Source organism: Miniopterus natalensis, chromosome 20 (genome assembly GCF_054644295.1).
Source record: "Miniopterus natalensis isolate mMinNat1 chromosome 20, mMinNat1.hap1, whole genome shotgun sequence".
Lineage (NCBI taxonomy): Eukaryota > Metazoa > Chordata > Mammalia > Chiroptera > Miniopteridae > Miniopterus > Miniopterus natalensis.
Window position 1 is genome coordinate 20,063,913 of NC_142100.1, and position 21,194 is coordinate 20,085,106.

Here is a 21,194-nt window from a genome sequence, read left to right on the forward strand (position 1 = left end):
ATTTTAACAGGCTGTCTAAGTGGTTTCTGATTCCCAGATGGATTTCAGAATTCCTGGAATAAATGAATAATATTGAAACTACACTGAATCAGACCCTTGGAAATTAATCCTAGTTCTGTCATTAACCCCTGGGTGACTTTAGGCAATTTATCCCCCCTGTATGTTTCATTTTCCTCACCCAGAAAAGAATGGAGAAGTTGATCTCTTTGGTACTTCTAAACTCTTTAACGTTTGAGGAAACTCCCAGGACAATTCAATGGCCCTTGGCGGCCTGCGTCTGAGAACTACAATCCCCACAATGCTCTGCCCGTCTCCGCTCTCACGTGGGGTCGTGGGGGGGAGCCATAGAGGAGGCGCTCCCACAATCCTTTGCGGTGGTTCAAGATGACGGCGCCCAGAGATTCCCTGAGCGATTTGGAGAGCAGCAGCAGCAGCGATGCGGAGGAGCTGGCGCGGTGCCGCGAGGCCGCGATGCCGGCCTGGGGCTTGGAGCAGCGCCCGAGAAGGCCCGGGAAGGAAAGAGTCGGTAGGGGACTGTGTTCGAGCAGCCTGGCCGAGGGGCGTAGGATCTTCCCCTGGGGCCTGAGAGGATGGATGGTGAAGGAGGAGTCACCGGGACTCCACTTCTTTTCTCGAGAGGGAGAGATAGAGAGCTCCAGAGCTCCAGGGCCTGGATGGGGTTCGGAGTCAAAGCGCCGGTTGGTGCAGGGAAATTGAGGCACCTGAATGTCTCTTGACTCAGCTCCCTTTGGCCGCACGCTGGGCAGCCCGCCGCCTCTCCGAAGTGACGGCGACAACCCGCTTTCTGGATTCTCGCATCCAGCCTTTCCCCGCCTGCAACACATTTTCATACCCCGGGGCTGCCAGGGAGCTGTGTCCAACACACATCCGACCGTGACTCTCTAGTTCCCCGGGAATAATTCCAAAACTCCTCATCATAGGGGTTCCTAATCATAATCCAGAGGTGCATGAATTTGGAATGGGAAAAATATTTCATCTTGACTTTCGTTAACCGCTCTTTGAAATTTAGCATCTCTTCTCTTTCATGTGAGCAACAAGCCACCAGTAACTTTGACACCTGTTGTTTTTGTTCTATCAAAAAATCACAGGTTTTCATATCCCAATGACAGTCTGCAAGTATATAAAAATTTTATTCACCATAAAATGTTGGAAAAAATTACTTACACTCATGTCTACTTTAAAATGACAGTACTTTTTAGACCCTAGATCTAAAGAATCTCTAGATCTTATTTAATGCATTAAAAAAGAAGCACATATATTAGTATGCCAGATTTGGTTTTTTACTGTTATGGTAATTAAATTTCAGCATCATTGGTTTTCTTCGTAATCCTATGTGTTTTATTTTACTCCTTTAAAACATTATTCTGAGAAGGGGCCCATGCTTTACCAGGCTGCCAGAGCAGGCCATAGCAAAGCATGGTTAAAAAACCCCTGCTTTTGTTTAAAAGGACTTGCAAGCCCTTTGGTAATCCATTCCCTGCCTGCCTCTCCTTTCTTGCTGTCCCGCCACACTGCACTTCCCATAGGTAGCATACTATAGCCTTATCTCTGGGGACCATAACCCTGCAGGCTTCTCTTCACGTTTTATACACACATCTGCTTTTCCATTTCCATCACTCACTAGTGAGAATCTGGGCAAGATACTTAAATCACGCTGTACCTAAACTTCCTCGTCTGTAAAATGGGGATAATGCTACTACTACCCCCCCTCCCCCCCCATTAGGTTGATGACTCAGGCCAGGCATCTCCAGCATAGTAGTTAAGAGAGGGGCTCTGGAGCTAGTTGACTGTGTCTTCATCTCAGCTCTGTCCCTTATTAACTATTTGACTCTGGCTAAGTTAATCTATAGTTTCCTCTTCTGCCAAATGGAGATAGTGGTGACCCCTCTAATGGGGTTGTTGGGAAGATTCAATGAGTTATATATGTAAATCACTTAAAGTCATGCCTGGCACACAACTGATACTGTTATTGTCATTTCCTCTATAAATGCCTCAGTTTTCATTATTTCCACAGATGCTGCAAATAATCAGTTGCCAACCACCCAGGCGAGCCTCAGGTACTGTGCACTTTGCATTCAAGTTTCATACATTCATTCAGCAAATATTGATCCCCTGCTATGTGTCAATGCTAGGTTAAACCCTTGGATATCAGGGTGAACGAGATGCATGTAGTCCCTGCCCTCATGGGGCAACTTCTGACCTGGCAGGAAGTGAGGTCCCTTTGTGTGTTGTAGGCATAAGGTGGATGAGCACGAACAAGATGGCAATGAGCTTCAGACCACCCCCGAATTCCGAGCCTACGTAGCCAAGAAGCTGGGAGCCCTGCTGGACAGGTAACCAAAAGCATACCTTCTCTTCTTCTGCCCTCGTTAGCTGGGAGCTTACAATGCTCAAGTAGGCACTGTCACGTGGCATATGTCACCTCATTGGACTCAGAACCACCTGGCCACATAGCTCCTGTCATTTCTCTAGGTGAGTAAACAGAGGCTCTTTGTGAGAAGCATTTGTTTGAAATCACAGGGAGGAAGGAACGGAGCTGGGACTCAAACCCAGGTGTGTTTGACTCGTAAGGCCTTGCTCTTAAGCAATGTATTGCCCTGCTCCCAAGGGATAAGAGGGGACTGAGAAGCAAGAGCTCATTCACAAAAGGGCAAGGGACAGATGGAATTACTTTTTGGGTGCTTTCTGTATGTCAGGCACTGTGCTAGTTCTCTTACATTTGAGAATACAATTTGTAAAGATCTAGGTCAGTATTTCTAAAATAGGCACAAGGAATGCTAGTCCAAAGTGTGACTAGAAAAAAAGGGTCTATAGCAAAGAAGTTGAGAAACACTGCAGTCTGCATACCCTTATGTGCCCTTGGAGATTGTGATTCATGATAGTATATTTAAGGCTCTGAGAAGTCTTGCAGTAAAGAGACCCGTGTAACTTTGTTCAGCCCAGGAATTTCTAGACTCATTTGGCTACAGTACTTTTGTTTCATGGAAGACTGATAGTGCAACATGGGACATGTTTTGGGATGCGCTGGTCTAGATCCATTCCTGAATGGCAGAGCAGGTTTTGAAAGGGTAGTGAGCCACACCAGCTGGGCAGTCTTGGCACTATTGATGTTTTGGACTGGATAATTCTTGTGGGGCTGTCCTGTGCATTATAGGGCGATTAACAGTATCCCTGGCCTCCACCCACTAGATCCTAACAGCATTCCCCCCAGCAGTTATGTCTACAGACATTGCCACATATAACCAAGGGACCATCATCGAATCATTGTGTTAAGATACTGGATCAGGCACCTGAGTCGCATCATCTCCTTTTCCTCTTCCCAGACTGATTTCCTGTCCAGGACTTTTGGGGATGCCTTTGACATATGTGGAAGGCAGTTAGGAGAAAGCACCCAGCACAGTGCTGTGTCTGCTGTGAGGACAGTGTTGAGAGCATTTTTCTGCGTAGTACACAGTGACTTCTGTCAGCATTCACCAGAGACATGCTTCCTGGTCTCAGCAGTACTCCCTGCTCTGTGCTTCTGGAGAGAGGGTTTATTTTTGTTAGAGGTCCTGTGAAACTTACTGCTTATCATGATGACAGTAATCATCACCGTAGCTACCATTTACTGAGTACCTGCTTGTGGCCAGGCTCTGTGCTGAGTGCTTCACCTGTGACAACCCTAAGAGGTAGGGACTTGCAGTGTAAAGATGGGTAACAGAGACTCAGAGAGGTGAAGTCACTTGCCAAAGGGTCACAGCTAGTAAGTGACAAAGCCAGGATTCAAAACCCAGGTCTCTGAAGTCTGAGTAAGGCCAATGGATTGTATCAATGTCAGTTTCCTGGTTTTGATATTGAACTGCAGTTATGCATAATGTTACCATAGGGAGAAACTGGGCAAAGAGTATATGGAATCTCTATTATTTCTGGGGACTGTGTATCAATCTACAGTTATCTCAAATTTTAAAAGGAATTTAAATTAAAAAAAAAAATCAGGGTCACCCTGCTCTATAAGCTGACTTCTGAACCATTTCTGTCAACTGGTCATGTTTCCCTTTTCATGCATGCTGCCAGGAAGCTCAGAACAAAATGTGTGCCCTAGTCTAGCAAGTGTATAGGACTTCCTCACCACACTTTGGCTCTTTCTGTCTCTCCTGCATTTATTTTCTCTTTGCCCTATTTGAAATTGTATTCATTTTGTTTTACTGTATCTTAAAAATCCACACTGTTTATTAGGATAAGGTGGGGTTTAGGCAAATGAAATCCTGCAGTTTGAGCTGACAGGGGCTGTTCAGCAGGTTATGGCTGTAAGCATTAGCATTCTTATCAGGCTAGTGTGCTGTCTGCTTTTGCATTTAAGATGACATGCCCTACCCCCTCCACTTTATAAAAAAATTGTTTTAAATTTTTCAAAAAATTTTTGCTGGTACCCCAAATCTTATCCTAAATCAACCATCTCCTCTTCCCTTAGCTCCATTACCATCTCCGAAGTTGTGAAGGAGCCAAAAAAGGCTGAGATACAGAAAGTCATGCCGGAGGATGATGGTGAGTAGTTACACTGTTAATAGTCAGCTGTCATTTAGTGAGCACCTACTGTATGCCTGGAGCTGGGAAATACAGTTTTGGCATATTATCCTCTTTCATCCGTGCAGCCCGCTCTGAGGCAGGTATCATGATGCTGCTCCCACTTACAGGGGAACTGTAAGGGAAGCCGAGGCTCAGGAATGAAGGCACTTGCCTAAGGTGACCACATCTGTCTCGCCCTGAGCAGGAGCTCCTACCACCACACTGTACAGCCTCTCCCATCTGAATCTGTCTGTCCTGTGTCAGATTCATTTGCCACTTTGGAAGCTGCCTTAGGCAGGAGGCTCAACTGATGCCCTCCAAAAGCCGCTGAGGGCTTGCTGGCCTGATTTGGCAGCTGGTGTCCCCTCAGCACCCTTTCTTCTGGCTCCAGCTGTCATCAGCATGCCCCTCATCACATGAGGCATCATTTTGTGGTTAGACAGGAGCGATTTCTGGGTCTTCGCCTCTGGACTAGGAGCTGCTTGAGGGCAGAGGCCGGGAAGCCATGGCACCTGGCAGGAGGGGTCAGCACCAGGCAGCTCTGACTCTACCCCTTTGGATTTTAGGCTTTCGGCTTTTCTTCACCTCCGTCCCTGAAGGCCCTGAGAAGAAAGCTGCTCTGCAGCCCTGCCGAAAGCGATTGCCTTCCAGCTCCAGGTGAGATTGCACACCCTCCTCAAATTCCCTCGTTTTTGCCCCCTTTTCTGTGTTGGCCAGTGTCCCAGAATAGCCAAGCAGATCCAGTGAGGTCCAGGCCAAGAAGGAGCCCTGTCAGGTAACTTGAGAAATAGTGCCCTCAGTGGGAGGAGGAAGAGGTTCAGCTGGGGGTTGGCTTTGGACATTTGCTGCTTTTTGAGCACCCATGTTGTGCCAGTCGCCTCATTCCTTGGACATACTTGTGAGATCTGGGCTCAAGGACACTGAGGGTCAGAGAGGTTACTTAATGAGATCACATAGCTAGGAAGCAGAGAAGCCAGTATTGGTGCCCAGGTCTGCCTCACTCCTGAGCCTGAGCTCTCTACCTGCCTGCCCCTGTGGCCTCTTTCTGGTGGCAGCTTTGGGGCTGAGTCCCACCTCCAGCTGACTCAGACTGTCCTCTCCTTGCAGCAGTGAGGACAGTGATGAGGAGTGGCAGCGGTGCCGGGAGGCAGCTGTGTCAGCCTCTGACATTCTCCAGGGGTCCACCATCCATGGCCCTGTCAAGGTGGAAACAGAGGCCAAGAAGAAGAAACAGAAGTTGAAAAAGAAAGCCAAGGAGGAGGCCAGCACTGGCTTGACCACAGCTGCCACCACCACAAGCAAGGCCGCGGTCGGGAAGCAGGAAACGGAGCCAGCCAAGCTCAACGGAGACCACCTGTCACTCGGGACCAAAATGAAGAAAAGGAAAAAAAAGGCCCAGAAGGCCAGTGGGGCGTCCCCATTCCCACCATCAAAGAGGGCGGCAGCTGCGCCTGCAAACTGACCCCGGGCACAGGCACGGGGCCCAGCGAGGCCCAGTGATGAGGCGCCCTCGGGGACGAGGCATTTTCAGCTCTGCCTCCCTCTCCAAGATCGAGGACTTGGCTGGCAAGTCCACACTCTGCCCGTGATTGGGGCTTGCCCGGGAGTCAGGGCAAAGCCATGGTTGTAGAGTGCAGAGCCTAAGCAAAGCCTGTGCTCCTGTGCTCCCATTGGGGTTGGGGCAGCCCTGTGGTACCAGAACATTCCGTGGTCTCGAGAAGAAGGAGCCCTCCAGTTACTTAAGATTGATGGCCAAGTGGTGAAGCTTCCATCTCCCCAGTGCTGCCTGAGGAGAGTGAGTGAAGACCTTTTCCTGCCCCCAGCTCCTCAGCCTGGTGTGGGAGATAATCTTAAGAAAATTAGAGAGGGGGTCCCTGAGGTGCCAAAGCCCAGAGTTTGTACTTCTCCCTCTGTGCCACATAGACTGGATGTAACATTGTCTGAAAAAGAGGGAGAGCGATCTTTTCCCCTTCGTTTTCCAGAACTTTCTCCACATTGGTGAACATACCACACACCATCATGTGCCAACCAGGTTATTGAAAATAAATGATCAGACCCAACACGTAACAAAGTGATTTAGGTGGTGCCTCCAGTCACTGCTGAGTCTTGATGAGACATTTTAAATAAGCATCACACACAGGGTCCTCCTGCCTACACCCCAAGATGTCTTCCTGCGCCCCAGCTTCCAGATTTAAGGGAGTGTCACAGCATTTGACTGGGTTTCAGGCACCAGGGCTATTCTGCAAGAAGGAGTGGAAGCTCAAGGTTAAGGTAAAACCCTAGCTTCGGCACCTTGCCTCGAAGATTTGGCAGAGCAAGAAAGGTGGCGTATGAGCATCTACATGTGCTGCACCCATCTCCACAGACCCCTGGCCCACCCCCGCCTCCCTCAGCCCCATCTGGGTGACCTGTGGACAAGCACGAATTATCTGATACGTTCCTCGTTTACTTTACTAAAAGTTAAATAATGTACAGGCTCGCCCTTCGCTGGCTGCAGGCTGCAGGGGGTGCAGCCCGTCCCTGATTCCGAGATGGAGGTCTTCTACAAGGGCCAGGTTGTCTGCAGCAGCCTCCGGGAGATGAGGTCACAGGACCCTGGTTACACAGCTGCCTTGTCCCTCGGGTGGTACATGGGCTGAGGCTCCTTGGGGGGCTGCATCCGCCTGGACCTCTCCTCATGCCTCAGCCCCCCAGGCCCTCAGGCTTCCAGGCATGTCTTGTCCACACAGGTGGCTCCACTCTTCTGGTCTCGCCTCTCTCTTCTCCCCCTGGGCACCTCCATCTGCCAGCTGCTCAGGCCTTGCTGCCTTTTGAGCTCAGCAGCTTCTCCAAACCAGGGAAGCGTGTGCAGGGCTCCAGAGGCCAGAGGAGCTGCTGCCCCAGAACTTAGCACCAGGCACAGAATCACAAGGTTCCCACGGGAGCAAGGGCCACTTCCTAGCCTTGAGGGGCTTTTCAGTAGAGGCAAGATACCAGGCTGGCATAGAAGGCATAGTGCTCGGGGGAACGAATGTTCCAGAAGACGGTCCAAAAAGAGGGATGGCTCAGAACGAAGGACGCTGGAGAGCCCTCATGCCTTCACCATTAGCTCAAACTCCCTGAGGGACAGAGTAGCCCCTCGGCATTCTTATGTGAGTGGGGGATGGGTGGGTAGAAATGAGCATGTGGGTTAATCGCAGAAAGGGGACTGGGATGGAATAGCCTGGACAGGGCATCAGAGCTCAGTAAGTCAGCTATACAGGCTTGTGTCCTGAGAAGTGTGGCTGCCAGAGTTCCCTTTGGGGTGCTGGGGCTCTCCACAGGCCCAGCTGAGCATATCAGAGTCCAAAGCCTGTCTCCTTCTGTTCCAAGTGACAAGATGTACCTGGAGCAGCAGGGACAGTCCCTCTTGTGTCCTGCCAGGAACAACCTCTGCTTCCCAGCTTTCCACAGTCCCCCCTTGTGCACTGAAGCAGCCCTCCTTGGGTTGGGGCACCTCAGAGCCCCCCTCTAACGCTGGGTGGAACCAAGACCCAGTTTTCCAGGGAAGGGCAGCAGCTCCGTGGTAGCAGAAGTTTTGCAGGCTCAGATGTTCTGGTCACCCCCCGAGCAGGCTGTGCAGGCTTCCAGTGCCTGCCCCTGGGAGGCAGTTGCCGTGGTTACTGGGAAGAAGAGGCCATCTGCGTGGAGATGAAGGTCTCGATGACACTGTGGTTGGATGGCAGCAGGTGGCTGTGGCCATTGGTGGATTCGGAGCTCTGATACAACACCAGGCTGCTGGAGGACACTACAGAGGCAAATGAAGCTGCTGGCTGGCCACCAAGTCCATCCTGACCCCTCCTACTCATCCCTGGAGGCACTCAGGACAGGGAGATGGGACCTTGTCTTATTAACCCCCTTAACACCTACAGTTAGTTGACTTTAGTAAAAGAAATGCCCTTCTGTAGTCTGGGTGGGCCTCATCTAATCAGTTGAAGGTCTTAAGAGCAAAAGCTGAGATTTCCCAGAGAAGAAGGAATTCTGCCTCAAGACTACAGCATCCACTCCTGCCTGCATTGCCAGCCTATTGAGCTGCCCAGCAGCCTTCAGATTTGCCAGCCTCACCATCATATGAGCCATCCTAAAATATGTATGTATTCCTATTGGTTCTGTTTCAGGAGAAGCCTGACTGATTCTGATGTTAAGAGAATGAGCTTTGAGGTTGGACCTGGGTTCAAGTCCTGACCCTGCCGCCTAGTAGCTGTCAGAGGCAAGGCCAAGTCCCTCACATCCTTGAGTGTCTGCTTTTCACCTGTAAAATGGGGGTGATGGCATGCCCCTTACATGTAAAGCATGGAGCCTGGACCATGAATCCCTCAGTAACTGTCACTGCAGCCACCAGGGCTGGATGGAGGAACCTGAGGCTCAGAGAAGGGGAACAACTTGCCCAAAGTCGTGCACTTAGCATGTGGCTGCTCCAGGCCTCAAAGCCCAGGAGCCTGACTCTAAAGCACCTGCTCTTCACCATGACCTGTGGTTGCAGACGAATCATAGGGGGTTGGAAATGAATGGGTGGAGTAGGACATGGTGGTGTGAGCCCACACTCTTGCTGTGTGGAAACATGAGTCCTCCCAATTTTCCAAGAGAAGCCAGACATCTGGATTTTTGTGTGAAAGCTCCTGATTTTTAAACGTTGGCAATGATTCAAGGAATGCTAAACCCTGAACCAAACCCACACACCCATGAACCACTTCTGGCCTGCAACCAGCCCAGTTTACTCTTCTTCCCAGGACTTGTCTTTTTCCTCAACCCAGTCAATGAGAGAAGTTTCTATAAGATTTTTCTGTGGTTTCACACCCCTCTTGGCTCACTTCAGGGGAGCACAGGGTGCCCTCTAAGATCTGCCTCGCGCCCCGCCCCCCATTTGCCTCATCTGCACACCCAGCAGAGAGGGAGCGGGAGAAGGCTGCTCACCTGTGGGGCTGGCGCTGAGCCTGTGGGAAGGCTGCAGGTGCTGGATGCCAGCAGGGTCCTGGCTGGGGATGTGGATGGTGGTGGCCTGAGATGCCGGCGTGTGAAGCCCAGACTCGCTGGAGGCCTCGGCATCTGAGGTGAAGACCTGGGGAACAGAGCTGCCCTCTGAGCCCCCAGGGTGTTCTCTGAGGAGGGGGCTGTGGGAGGGGCCGGGGCAGTCCTGGGCCTTACCTGCTTGGTGGGTGTGAGGCTGGCCAGGGCACTCAGGTTGGTGGTGTCAGTGATGAGCATGGTCTGCAGGCCCGTGTGGGTGTATTGGGCCACCTCAGGCTTGTGGCTGTAAAGGGCTGTCCAGGAGGGAGTGGATAGAGAAGAGTACAGACGTGGCACTCTGGACTGGGCTGGACCCCCCCCCCCCCCGGAGGCCCTCAGGGCTGGGTGCTCTAGGGGAAGTGGGGTGTGAGACCTGGGAAACGGCCAGATGAACACCCAGATGTGTATCCACTCAGGCACGTGTGCACAGCGCCACACTTATTCACAGAAACGTGGCCACAGGTGCTCATCAGAGCCCCCTCCATCACAAGCACTCACACAGGGCGGCCACAGGATCTGCTAGGTCACCCTCCCCATGTGCTCACCGTGGGGGCTCTGCAGCTGGGCCATGGTGGCCATGAAGGGGTTCTGGGCCATGTGGCTCTGCACAGGGGACATGAGTGGCTGCTGGTAGGAAGGGTGCAGCGGCTGGGAGAACTGGACAGGCTGCAGCGTAGTCAGGCTGCTGCCCATGCTGTTGATGACTGGCACACTCTGCGCCTGCGTGGAGGCCAAACCTGGAGCGGGAGGGGCGGGAGTCAGCCAGACTACCACCCGCGCTACATCCCCAGGCCCCTGGGGCACCACCCCTCCCTTGAGGGCTGGGGGGGGGGTGACAAACAGGAAATACCTTTGCACTAGGACCTGTCACTAACTCATGTGGCCCTACAAGTCACTCCCCTTCTCTGATCCTTTGGCTCATTATACGGGCAGGAGATGGGTCTAACTAGGTTCCCTGGAGCCCTGAGTTCCACAGCAGTGCAAAGGCCCTGGGGCTTTAACTCTGTTGTCCTCTCCCAGCAGCTCCCTATCTGTCTTATATACTGTTGAACTTCTGCATAATAGTTCCTGTAAATCAAGTCCTCTGGGCTTTAAAGAGAAACCTAAAACCTAGAAAACGTTGTACCCCTTCTGCTGCTCTGTTTTTCCCAGGGACATTTTATCTTCTGGGTACTGTATAATTTATGTATTATGTTTATTGTCTGCTCCCCACTTGAGTCGCTGAGAGTTTGGTCTCTTTGGTTTACTTGTGTATCACTAAAGTAGCAGAGTAGGCAGTCAGTAAATACATGAGTGAATGAATGAATGAGTCCCGGAGGCTCTTGCAGCTCTTGGATTCTGTGGAAGCCACATGAGCCTCCCCCACCCAGATGCCCCTCATCCCACCACCTTACCAATGACCAGGGTGGAGGCGCCTGTGTTGGTGAACGTAGAGCCCAGGGAGGCAGGCTCACCAGGCCCGATGGCCATGACCCCTGGAAGCGAGGCCATGATGAGGTTCTGGGGCTGCTGGTTGAGGCCTGGGGAGGTCTGCTCCAAGCTGTGCAGTGCTGTCAGGGTGCTGACAGGAGGCAGAGGCCCCCCAGTTGCTGAGACCTTGGAGGGGAAAGCCAAGCTGAGTGAAGACAAGGGCCCCCACTGCCTCCCTGGGGACTGCTGCTCCCAATCAAGGGAAGATGAGGTTAGAAGGATCTTCCCTACCTGGGGGGACACTCACCAGCTTGGCTTCAGTGCTCAGCAGGCTGTGACTGGGCTCCAGGCCTGGGGGGGACACTTGGTGCAGGGGTGTAGATACTGTCACCAAGGAACTGCCACTGCTTGAGGGCACTTCTGCCCCCTCACTGGTTGCAGCCTGTCCATAGCGCACACCTGGAGTGGGAGCAGTGTCGAGCCTCAGCACCCCACTTTCCTGCCCTTCAGGGCTCTCATCACTCCAAACTGCATCAGTTTGCTTAGGCCACTTGCCCCATCTTTCTCTATGCAGCCGGCAAACTTTGCTTGTGTGTCCACCTCCTGCCAGGCCCTGTGCTGGTTGCTTCCAACTCCTGAACACAAGGACTACATTTTATCAGCTCCGTGGCCCCCACTGCCTAGTGCTATACCTGACATGCAGTAGGTGCTCAATAAAACACAATTGAAATGAACTGAATTGAAGCTAATAAACTGCAGCAAACTGAGTTGATTAGAAAGAACTGGGATTAGTTGAATGAAACGATCTAGTTGAAATGAACCTGAAATAAATAAATCGAGCTTGAGTTGAGTTGAATTGAATTGAATCATCAAATTGGATCAAATTGAACTGAGCCATATGAAATTAACTGAATTTTCTTAAATTATATTTAGTTAAACTAAGTTGATTGGGAATTGGATTGGATTAAACTGCACCAAACCTAAATGAACAAATTGGGTTATAATGAATTGAACAGAATAGAACTGAATGGAATTGAACTGAAATGAATTGAATTGATTTAATCTGAAATGAATGAATTGAACCCAACTCAGAATGAATGGAGTGGGGTGAATGGATTTCAGTGGAGTGGATGACGGATGTGTTGTGGTCAGTGGAGTGGATAAACTAGGGTAAACGGAATGGAGTGGAACCAAAGTGCTAAGAGGTTTAGGTGACTTTTGCCGCTGGGGTGGTACTCCCCAACTCTCCTACCTTCCCCCTTTTCCCTCCACCCACTGTCCCAATCCCTCTGCCCACGTAGCACTTACCGTGGACCTTACTGGGGGAGAGGGCGGATGGGGGCAGGCCAGGGGAGCTGTGGGCGGGCAGTGCAGGGCCCGGGCCTGGCCCCGATGGTGGCCCGCTGTAAGTGTCCATGGCCAGCTTGTGCCGAAAGGCTTCTTCCTTGCGCCGATTGGCAAACCAGTTGTAGACGCGCACCTCTGTGACAAGGTTGGAGCCTAGCCCCTGTGCCTGCGATGGTGACACCCCCCTCTGGATGCACTCAGCCCTGTGAGTGAGGATGAATGAGATGGGCACCCACTCAAGGGTTGCTTGGGTTGGGGGGTCAGAAATAGAGCTAGGTTTCTGGGGAGCCTCCCTCAGGACCCAGAGCCACCCTCCCCTTCCTCAGCCTTGCCCTGCCCAGACCAAACCAGCCCTGCTGACTGACAGCCCTTCTACCTATTGCACTCCTCCACCAGTGCCTCTCGCTCCTCCTTGCTGGGGTTCTTCTGCCTCTCGTAGGCCTGGAACAGGATCTGCTGGGATGCCGGGCCCCATTTGAAACGGTTCCTCCGCCCCTTCTTGGTTGGCAGTTCATCTCCCGTGGGCTCCTCAATCAGCCCTCCCTGCCCGGCATGGGTGAACTCTGTAGGTGCAGAGAGCTATGAGCAGGGCCCCAGCCACATCCACCTTCCCACATCAGTTTATGACCACACTCCTGATTCTCTCATTCCCAGGGTGCTGAGCCAGAGGAGCTTACAGCTAAAACTTAGAAATCACCTAATCCAATGATGAGAAATACACAGCACACGTTCCCCCACTTTCTTAACCCGTGTCCAAGGCAGACATCACTAGTCAACCCCTGCACACTTTTCTACTGAGCCAGGATACAATCTCACAAGGCTCCAGGTAAGCATCAGCATTTGTTCACATTTGACACATTCCATCCCATTTTACAGATACTGTTCAGGGAGGCTAAATATTTTTCTAGGATCGCTCAGCAGAGCAGAAAATTGAATCCTAACTCCTGAGTAGATTCAGAGCTATGTTCAGCATTGCAGACTTGGAAATCAAGCTTAAAGTGCAGTGCTCGCCAGGAGAGAGACCCACCAGCCCTTGCCAGCTGGTTTTACTTTAATGGAAATTAGTCTATCAGATTACCCCTGAGCAAGCCACCAAGGGAATGGGACAGGCAAGTGCCAGGGAAGTTTTATGAAACAGAAGGAAGGGAGATTCTGAGGGATATATAGATATGGCTAGTACAGGCATAAAATAACTCCAGAAGGGTATTTGCAAGACCGGGAACGCCAGTGGCTTCTATAGTAGGATACCTAATTTTTATTATAAAATCTTCCTTTTCTTTTTTTTATTTAACTAAGCATGTATTGCCTTTTAAGAACCTGGATAATTAATGAAAAGAAATATTAGAAATTATTTTATACATAGGCTCAAAAAGTATGGACGTGCACTTGGGATTTGGTGGGGTTTGAGGCTTGAGTGAGGAAGTCCACCCTTCCCTGAGTGAGAGTGTGCCCAGATCATCCCGGGTTTGCAGTGGAGGATTCCCTGAGCATGTACCTCACCTCTGAGCCTTTGCACATGCTGTTCCTTCTGCCCAAAACACCCTTCCCTTCTCTGTGTCTCCATGGGTCAAAATTTGACTCACACTTTTAGGCTTAATCTAAAGGCCATACTTGTAGTGGGAACCTCCCTGATGCCCCTGCATCCCCAAGGAAGCCCCAAGGGAGAGTAGATTACTCTCTCCCCCACCGCCAGCTCAACACTGCAAAATATACTTTATGTAGCACTCCACACGGGGCCAGGCACACCGCAAGGGGGGCAGAAACTATAGCTATTGCTGTTCTTGTTATCACTGTAGTACATGTCTCACTAGATCATAATGGCCTTTTCTCCTTCCCCCCACACGGCTCTTGGAAGGCAGGGGCCCAGTTTATTCATCTTTGGATGCCCAGGACCAACCGACTTCCCTCTCCCGGAGTCCCTTGCACAGAATAGGTAATAAATGCTGGTTGAGTCCCGCCGACTCCCTCTGAGCCTGCCTGTCCGAGGGGCGGGGGTGAAGCTTCCAGCCCCCACCCTCGAGCTGCAGAGCCCCGGGCCTGCAGTCGGTCGTTACTTACGCTGGGCCACCTCTCGCTGCTTGCGGACGTACCAGGTGTACAGCGCAGCTCGCTTCTGCGTTTTCATGGGGGTGCCCTTGTTGAGGTGCTGGGACAGGTGTGACTGGTTGAGGCCGGTGGTGTCAACCACCTCTCGCTGCGGGATGTTGTGCTGCTGCAGGTAGGACTTGACCATCTTTGCCACACGCCACGGGTCCTCCCTGGGAGGAGGGTAAGGGCAGGGTCAGCTCAGAGGTGGGGGGGGTCCTGGTGCTAGGATCCCGGTCCACCTGGCTGTAGGAATTGTGGGTGAGAGCAGGTGTGGGGCCCGGGCCTGCACCCTGACTCAGGGACAGGGAGGTAAGGGCACACATTCCAGGACACAGGGACAGGACATGCAGACCAGACATGGAAGAAGCGTGGTCCCAGGTCCCAGCCAGCCCCACACAGAAACAAAACAGATAAAAATTTAGAAATGGTCACACAGACACACGGACATAAACATATGAACAGACTCCCTCGGGAAGCAGCACAAGTCCGATGGGGAGGGCCCTCGCCTGTGTGCCCCCTTTAAAGCTCCCTCTTCCACCTGGAAATGTTATCTGTGGCTGTGTCTTACCCACTGAGAGAGACTAAACACCTTGAGGGCAGGAACTGTCTGGTTTTCAGCTCCCAAAATAGGCCTGACATATATTATGCTTTTGGAAAAGCGATGGAAAAAATATCCTCTGCTGAGGGTTTAAAAAACAAAGTAGCTCACTACACCAGCACCGAAACAGAACTGGGATTTGAACCCAGGCCTGCCAGACTCCGGAGCCCGCCTGCTCACACCCTTGACTCAGCAGTTTGTTCTAGAACCCGAGACTCCTGATATATGCAGGTGTGGCAAATGGCATGTGCAGGAGGCGATGCGTCACCGTGTGGCTTGGCCACAGCAGAAGATTGAAAACCACCTAAGTGTCCAGCAGACAGGACGCTGATTAACTAAATTGCAGAGCCTCGGGCCGAGCACCTGGGAAAAGCCACCGAGGAAGCTCCGTAAATGCCCGGACGGAACAGAGTCTGCCCGGCAGGTTCGCGGCTGCTGCTTGTGTCAGATGTAAAGTGGGATAAAAGATCTCTACATATTTGTTTGTGTTTGCGTGACATAGCGGGAGGACATAGAAGAACACAGAAGGAACTGGCGACGCTGGTGGAGTCCTGGGAACAGGGACAGGGGCAGTTTTCTGTTGGTCTTCTCATACTTCTAAAATTATGTAACATGTTATATAACATTCAACATGCATATATAATATTTAAAACTGAATTCTAAAAATCTAAAAGCAAACAAACCCCCTGTGCTCTGAAGGCCCCCACGCTGCCTTCTCCCCACCCCCTCTCTCTGTCCTCAGAGGACCGGCCACTCCTGTCCCCTTGACAATGCCCTAAGGACACTCAGGGGCACAGAGCCTCTCCTCAGCTTTGGCCCTCTGACCGCCTCCGTTTTTATCAGCAGCTCCCACACAGGCGGGGAGGAAAGGAAGGTAGGGACAGATAAATTTCAATTGGTCAGCAGCCAGTACAGCGCATTCCCATCTGTGTGAAAATAATAGCCGTGAGAATGAGCGTTTGTTGAGTATTTACTGTGAGCTAAGGCGCTGTACCAAGAGCCGGTCATTTAGATCTTACGGTTACCTTAGGAAGTCAGTGCTACTCTTATGGCCATTTCACAGGTGAGAAAACTGAGGCTCAGACAGGGGAGGCTCACTTGTCAAAGGTGACTTAGCAGGGACTCAAGAATATTTCCCTTTGCCCAGACCCCCCAGACCTCTCCCCAAGCTCCTGTCTCCCTGCGTCCAGGGGCTCCTAGGAGCCTGTCTTCCCCAGCTCCCCCACAGCCGGGCGCCAGTCAGAGCTAGGAGGGAAGGGCAGTACAAAGTCCAGCCCTGTGCTCCATGGCAAACATGTTTATCTGATTCCGGAGCTGGGCCGCCGGATGGCTTCCCTCCCCCCCAGGGCAGTCATCACCCTCCTGAGCAATCCTCCCTCCCACCTTCCCCCTCTCCTTCCCTCTTCTCCGGAGAGAATGAGCTCAGTCTTGCTCCCAACAGGGCCTCTCCTGGCTCACGCTAAAGATTTACTGTTACTGTCCATCTGACTCCATGTGTCTGTCTCCCTGTGTTCGTGTCTGTCTGTCTCTTCCTCCCTCCCTCCCTCCCTCCCTGCCTCCCTCCCTCTCCTGTCTCTTGTGTCTCTCTGTTCGCTCTGTGTCCCCACCCCACGCCATCCCACCCAACACACACACACAGACTCAGTCTCCAGGGACCTGACTTTTCAGGACAGTTTCCCCAACTCAGAACTAAGAGGCCAAGCCTCCAGGCATCCCCACTTGCAGGCTCATAGGCTCGAAAGTCACACCTGCCTGGGTTCCAGTCCCACCACTGCGCCCTAGCGAGTGTGCACGGCCCACACCTCCTGTAACACGGCGGGAAACCCACGGCCACCTCAGAGCTCCCGGGAGAACTGAATGAGTTTCAAAGAGGAGTGAAACGCTTACAGGGCCTGGCACACAGTAGGTGCTCAGTAAATGGAATGCCATCCGTACGATCATCATCATCAACACAGTCCTGCCCCCCCCAGCTCCTCAGCAGGGCGAAGAGGGTCCCGGAGAGGGGAAGACCTGCCCACATCTCCCACCTCCCGCCTCCTACCCATCCTGGGGTCAATCAGATGTTCAGGGCTTTGGGCCTTCAGCTCGCTGAGCCCTGGGGGTTCAAGGTTGTGGAGCTGGGAGACCACCCTGAAGGGCCACTCGTGGAGGGGAACTGAGTTCTCAGTGGGGGCCCTTCGATCTCAGTTTGAACCTCAGCTCTGCCACTACTCTCCCGGTGGGCCTTGGGAAGTTGCTTAGCCTCCTTGTGCCTCAGTTTCCTCAACTGTGATATGGCGCTAACATTAAATATTTCACAGGAGGAGAAAACGAGTTGAATGCATTTGTTAGGCCCTGTGGCCTCTGGAGTACTGCATGGAAGTGAGCTATGGTGAAGCTGAACAGCCAGAACGACTGGGGAGGGTAAGAAGGACATAAACTTATCAGGGACAGGCGTGCATCCCCGAGGGTGCTGCGCAGAGTGTGGGGTCGGAAGGACCTGGGTCCAAGTCCTGGACTGACTGCTTTGCAAGAATTAGCTTGGGCAAGTCACTTTGCCTCTCTGAGCCTTCATTTGCTCATCCGTAAAACGGGACCACTCATAATAGCCGCGTTCACTGTACTGACTCCATGTGCACATACATGTTACCATGCTGCTTAGCCCTGCTATTATCACCCCCTCCTTGCAGGGGAAACAGGGGCTCAGAAAAGTGAAGTCACCTGCCCGTGCTAGAGCTGGGGGGCTGGGAGTTGAACCAAGGCAGGCTGGCTTGTCAGGGATGTCAGATTGTCCCACCTTGGCCGCTGTCTTCCTGGGCCTGTGCTCTGGTACTGCCCAATGGAGGGGATCAGAGACCTTCAAGGTTGAGGTTTGAGTTGCTCAGGGACCGGGAGGACCTCGGAGGACACCCAGGAAGGAGCGCCAGGTATAGGTTCCTCCTTTGGCCATAGCAGCAGGTGTCCCCAGGACCTCAGAGAACCCTCGTCACTCATTCATTCATGCTGTTTGTCAGTCACTGGGATGCATAGTAAGGGTAAGAGTGGTGACCTAGACCACAGGGACCCTGTCCTTGAAGAGCTTCTATTTTCATGGCGGGAGATGAAAAACAAAGTAATCATAAGGGACAGGTAAAGGAGAAAGGAAAAGAAGGTAGTTGAAGAGAGTGGCTGGGGTGGAGCCTACTTTTAGATGAGGCAGTCAGGGAGGGCCTCCCTGAGGAGGTGATATTTGAGCAAAAAGAGGAGAAGGAATCAGCCATGGGAAGACCTGGAAAGAGGATTCCAGGCAGAAGGAACAGCATGTGCAAAGGCCCTGAGGAAGGAATCAGCAAAGTGAGTGTAACTGGAGGAAAGCGAGGGCAGTTCCTCAGGAAGATGTCAGGAAACTGGGGCAGCGAGTCTGAATTTTATTCATTGCCCAGGTAGGGCAGAGAGAGACTTGCCCAAGGTCACACAGTGAACTAAGGGTGGAGATCTGCTGTGGCCTCAAGCACGGGGCACCTGGTGAGACCTGGGACCCAGGACCCGCCCTGCCTCTTCCCATTTGCTGTCTTCTCCAGAGCAGTGGCTCCCACTGCAAGTCCTGCTTCAGCACCATCCTTTCCAGCTTCAAACTCCCCCACTGCCCAGGCCTTCATCTGGGGTCCCCCACCCCTCTCCTTCCTGTGCCCAGAGACCACAGGCCTCACTTCTCCCCTCAGGGCGGGTTCAGATCCCTTTTGTTACCTGAACAATAAGTAACCCAGGTAGTTAGTTATAAACTCCGCAGGAACAAGGAGCTGGTTGATAATTTATAGCAACATCTCAAATTTAAATGGAAAGTAAATAGCATGCTGTTAGCATTAAAGAAAACCCAATCGGGGCGGGCGGGGAGCACTCCAGCCTCCTCTCAGCTTGGGGCACCGCACTCTCTCCCCAGCCCCTTCTCCAAGCTGGGTGTGAGCCCCTCTTTCCTCCCTCTCCTCAGCTCAACTCTGCTTCTCCAGGCCTCTCTCCATCTCCCCTGAAGCCTTCTCTCTTCCTCCATGTCTTCCCCTCTCTCCCTCAGCTTCCAGACCTCTGCTGGTCCCCAGGGAGCACTTTGACCTCTGCTCCCCCCTCAAGTGCTGTGGATCAAGCCTCCCCCACCCACCATCCCACCAAAGGGGCTGCTGAGCAAGAGGCCCCACCCAGCCAGGTAAGAAAGGCCCTTGGCACCCCCGGTCTCCCGCTTCCACCTGAAAGCCCCCATTCCTGTCTGGGGTCCTGAGCAGGTGTGGCCCAGCCCCAGTCCTAGTCGCCCTCACCCTGGGTCTGCCGGGCCTGCCTCTTTGCCCCTCCCCTGCAGCCCAGCGGGGCCCTTTGCCCTCCACTTCCTGCCAAGTCAGGGGGCCTATCTGCTCCCCTGCCCCCTGCCTAGGCCCTCAGGAGGCCTGGCAGACCCTGAGGATTCCCCAGGCGGGGAATCCAACCCTCCCCCACCCAAGCTGGGATCAGGACCTTGGACAGAAAAGGGATGGTCCCCTGGGGAGTGTCTCTGGGACTCTTTCTTAGAGCCCCTACTCACCCCTAGCTGGCCCCTGGCCCCCAGTCCTGGTGATTAAGAGCACTAAACAGAGTGGGTGTGAAGTCCCAGCTGGGTGGCCTTAATCAAGCTACTTTCCTTCTCTGGGCCTGTTTCCTCATCTGTGAAGCAGACTTACCCTTAGCTTTCTCCTAGGATTCATCTCAACATTATCAAATTTTTACGTGTGAACCTCAGCCTAGTGCCCAGCTCTTAGGATGGAGGTTAAAGAGGCTTTGGGAACTGGCAGTCCTTGCAGCCCCTAGCCCCCCTTTCCCCACTCCCACCCCTGCACTCCCCATCCCCCACCCCCAGCCAGGTGGGAGGTTCATTGGCCCAGGCCTCCCCAGGCCACCATCCCTACAAGTTAATGATCACAGGCCTTATCAGGGCCTTTTGCCATTTATAAATTTATAAAACAAAAGAGAAATAATAAAGCCTGTGGGTAATTAGTAACCAGGTTAGCTCTGCTGAGGAGAGGGGAGGCATTGGCTCAGACCCACTCAGTTCTCTGGGAGATGGGGAGCCAGCCAGTGGATGGGGGTACACAGCAGGGAGGCCTCTAATGGCGCCTGCTGGTGAGGTGGGGACCTGAGGCTGTGCTGGAAAGGAGAGAAACCCCTGCCTTAAGGCTTCACCTCCCTCAGGTAAGAAAGATCTTGCTAAATGCTTGAGTCCCCAGGCAACCAGGGGAGCCCCCAGAACCCCAGTTTGCCCTCCCCCCTCCCCAGCGGTGCTAACTGGCCCTGGAGCTTGAAATCTGAATGCTTACCAGGGAAGTGAGAGTTCGGGGCTAAAGCTTCCCACCACCCTCTGCTTCTCCAGGCACTTGATTTGTAAAGTCTCCTGCTTTTTCCCCCTCTCGGGGCTCCCCTATGGCCACTTCCCCAGCACTGGGCTGAAAACCTTGGCTCATGGGGACACGGGACTCTGCAGAGGACCTGAGCTCATGGGCCCTGTCCCCCTTCCCGACAACTAGACTAAAGGCCGCAGCTCATGGCGCTCTGGACTCGGCGGGCTGGTGGGGAGCTGAGGGTGGGCTTCTCTGGGCTCCGTGGAGCTGGGGACAGGGAGGGGGTTCTTACTGCAGCAGGCTCTCCACCACGGCTTTCTGATGGGCCGCCTCCTCGGGGCTGAGGTTCTCCAGCTCTTTGAGGATGGGCGGCGTGAAGTCTTCCCCATCGTCGTCAGTCTCATCCTCAGAGCCTCTGGTCTCCCCCAGCCCATTGGGCAGCTCGGCCAGCTCCCCTCGACCGCTGCAGGACTCCCCCTTGTCCAGGGAGCCGTCTCCAGCCAGCAGGTAGGGCCCCGGCTCGCCCAGTGCCTGGATCAGCGCCTCTTTGCTCAGGCCCGACTCGAGCAGGGCCGCCAGGAGCTCGGTCTGCAGCTGGCTCAGTTTAGCCACCATGGCTCCACTACCACTGGGCCACGCGGCCTGGGGCCACCAAGCTGGCCGCCTCCCCTACCGCGTGGGCTGTCTCCTCACCAGTCGGCCAGCAGGCAGGCACAAACCAGGCTCCTTGCACCCACCGGTCCCCCCGAACCCCACTAGCCAAGTCCTGTGGGTACCCCCAACCCCCAACCCTGGCCCCAGCGGCCGGTGAATCAGGGCCCCTGCCCGCTCTGTTTACATTGGAG

General features: G+C 53.0%; 2 protein-coding genes across 5 annotated transcripts; one reads left to right on the forward strand and one right to left on the reverse strand.

Moving 5' to 3' along the window:
- The first annotated feature begins 384 nt into the window (after positions 1-384).
- C20H12orf43 (chromosome 20 C12orf43 homolog) lies at positions 385-7,498 on the forward strand. Of its 2 annotated transcripts, none has more exons than XM_016201582.2 (6): positions 385-526; positions 2,036-2,078; positions 2,256-2,354; positions 4,472-4,545; positions 5,133-5,223; positions 5,674-7,498. In XM_016201582.2, exons 1-6 carry the CDS (start codon positions 385-387, stop codon positions 6,026-6,028), a joined length of 804 nt encoding a protein of 267 aa, XP_016057068.2. In that variant the 3' UTR covers positions 6,029-7,498. The 2 variants fall into 2 exon arrangements, with proteins under 2 accessions (XP_016057068.2, XP_087684893.1); XM_087828767.1 differs by having other exon boundaries at positions 5,677-7,498.
- Positions 7,499-8,204: 706 nt separating this feature from the next.
- HNF1A (HNF1 homeobox A) lies at positions 8,205-20,964 on the reverse strand. 3 transcript variants are annotated; one of them, XM_016201579.2, is made up of 10 exons: positions 20,642-20,964; positions 14,407-14,606; positions 12,725-12,911; positions 12,310-12,551; positions 11,309-11,460; positions 10,986-11,187; positions 10,137-10,328; positions 9,730-9,845; positions 9,499-9,643; positions 8,205-8,332 (listed from the first exon to the last, which is right to left on the reverse strand). In XM_016201579.2, exons 1-10 carry the CDS (start codon positions 20,962-20,964, stop codon positions 8,205-8,207), a joined length of 1,887 nt encoding a protein of 628 aa, XP_016057065.1. The 3 variants fall into 3 exon arrangements, with proteins under 3 accessions (XP_016057065.1, XP_016057066.1, XP_087684892.1); XM_016201580.2 differs by having other exon boundaries at positions 9,499-9,661; XM_087828766.1 differs by lacking the exon at positions 10,137-10,328.
- Positions 20,965-21,194: the final 230 nt, after the last annotated feature.

Excerpts from the sequence above, each read along its gene's own strand:
- C20H12orf43 (XM_016201582.2), top strand. The coding sequence starts at position 385 with ATGACGGCGCCCAGAGATTCCCTGAGCGATTTGGAGAGCAGCAGCAGC. Across the intron at positions 2,355-4,471 it reads CTGGGAGCCCTGCTGGACAG|CTCCATTACCATCTCCGAAG; the intron begins GTAACCAAAAGC and ends CTCTTCCCTTAG. Across the intron at positions 4,546-5,132 it reads AGTCATGCCGGAGGATGATG|GCTTTCGGCTTTTCTTCACC; the intron begins GTGAGTAGTTAC and ends TTTGGATTTTAG.
- HNF1A (XM_016201580.2), bottom strand. The coding sequence starts at position 20,964 with ATGGTGGCTAAACTGAGCCAGCTGCAGACCGAGCTCCTGGCGGCCCTG. Across the intron at positions 11,461-12,309 it reads CTCCCCCAGTAAGGTCCACG|GTGTGCGCTATGGACAGGCT; the intron begins GTAAGTGCTACG and ends CTCCCACTCCAG. Across the intron at positions 9,662-9,729 it reads GCCTCACACCCACCAAGCAG|GGCAGCTCTGTTCCCCAGGT; the intron begins GTAAGGCCCAGG and ends GGGGGCTCAGAG.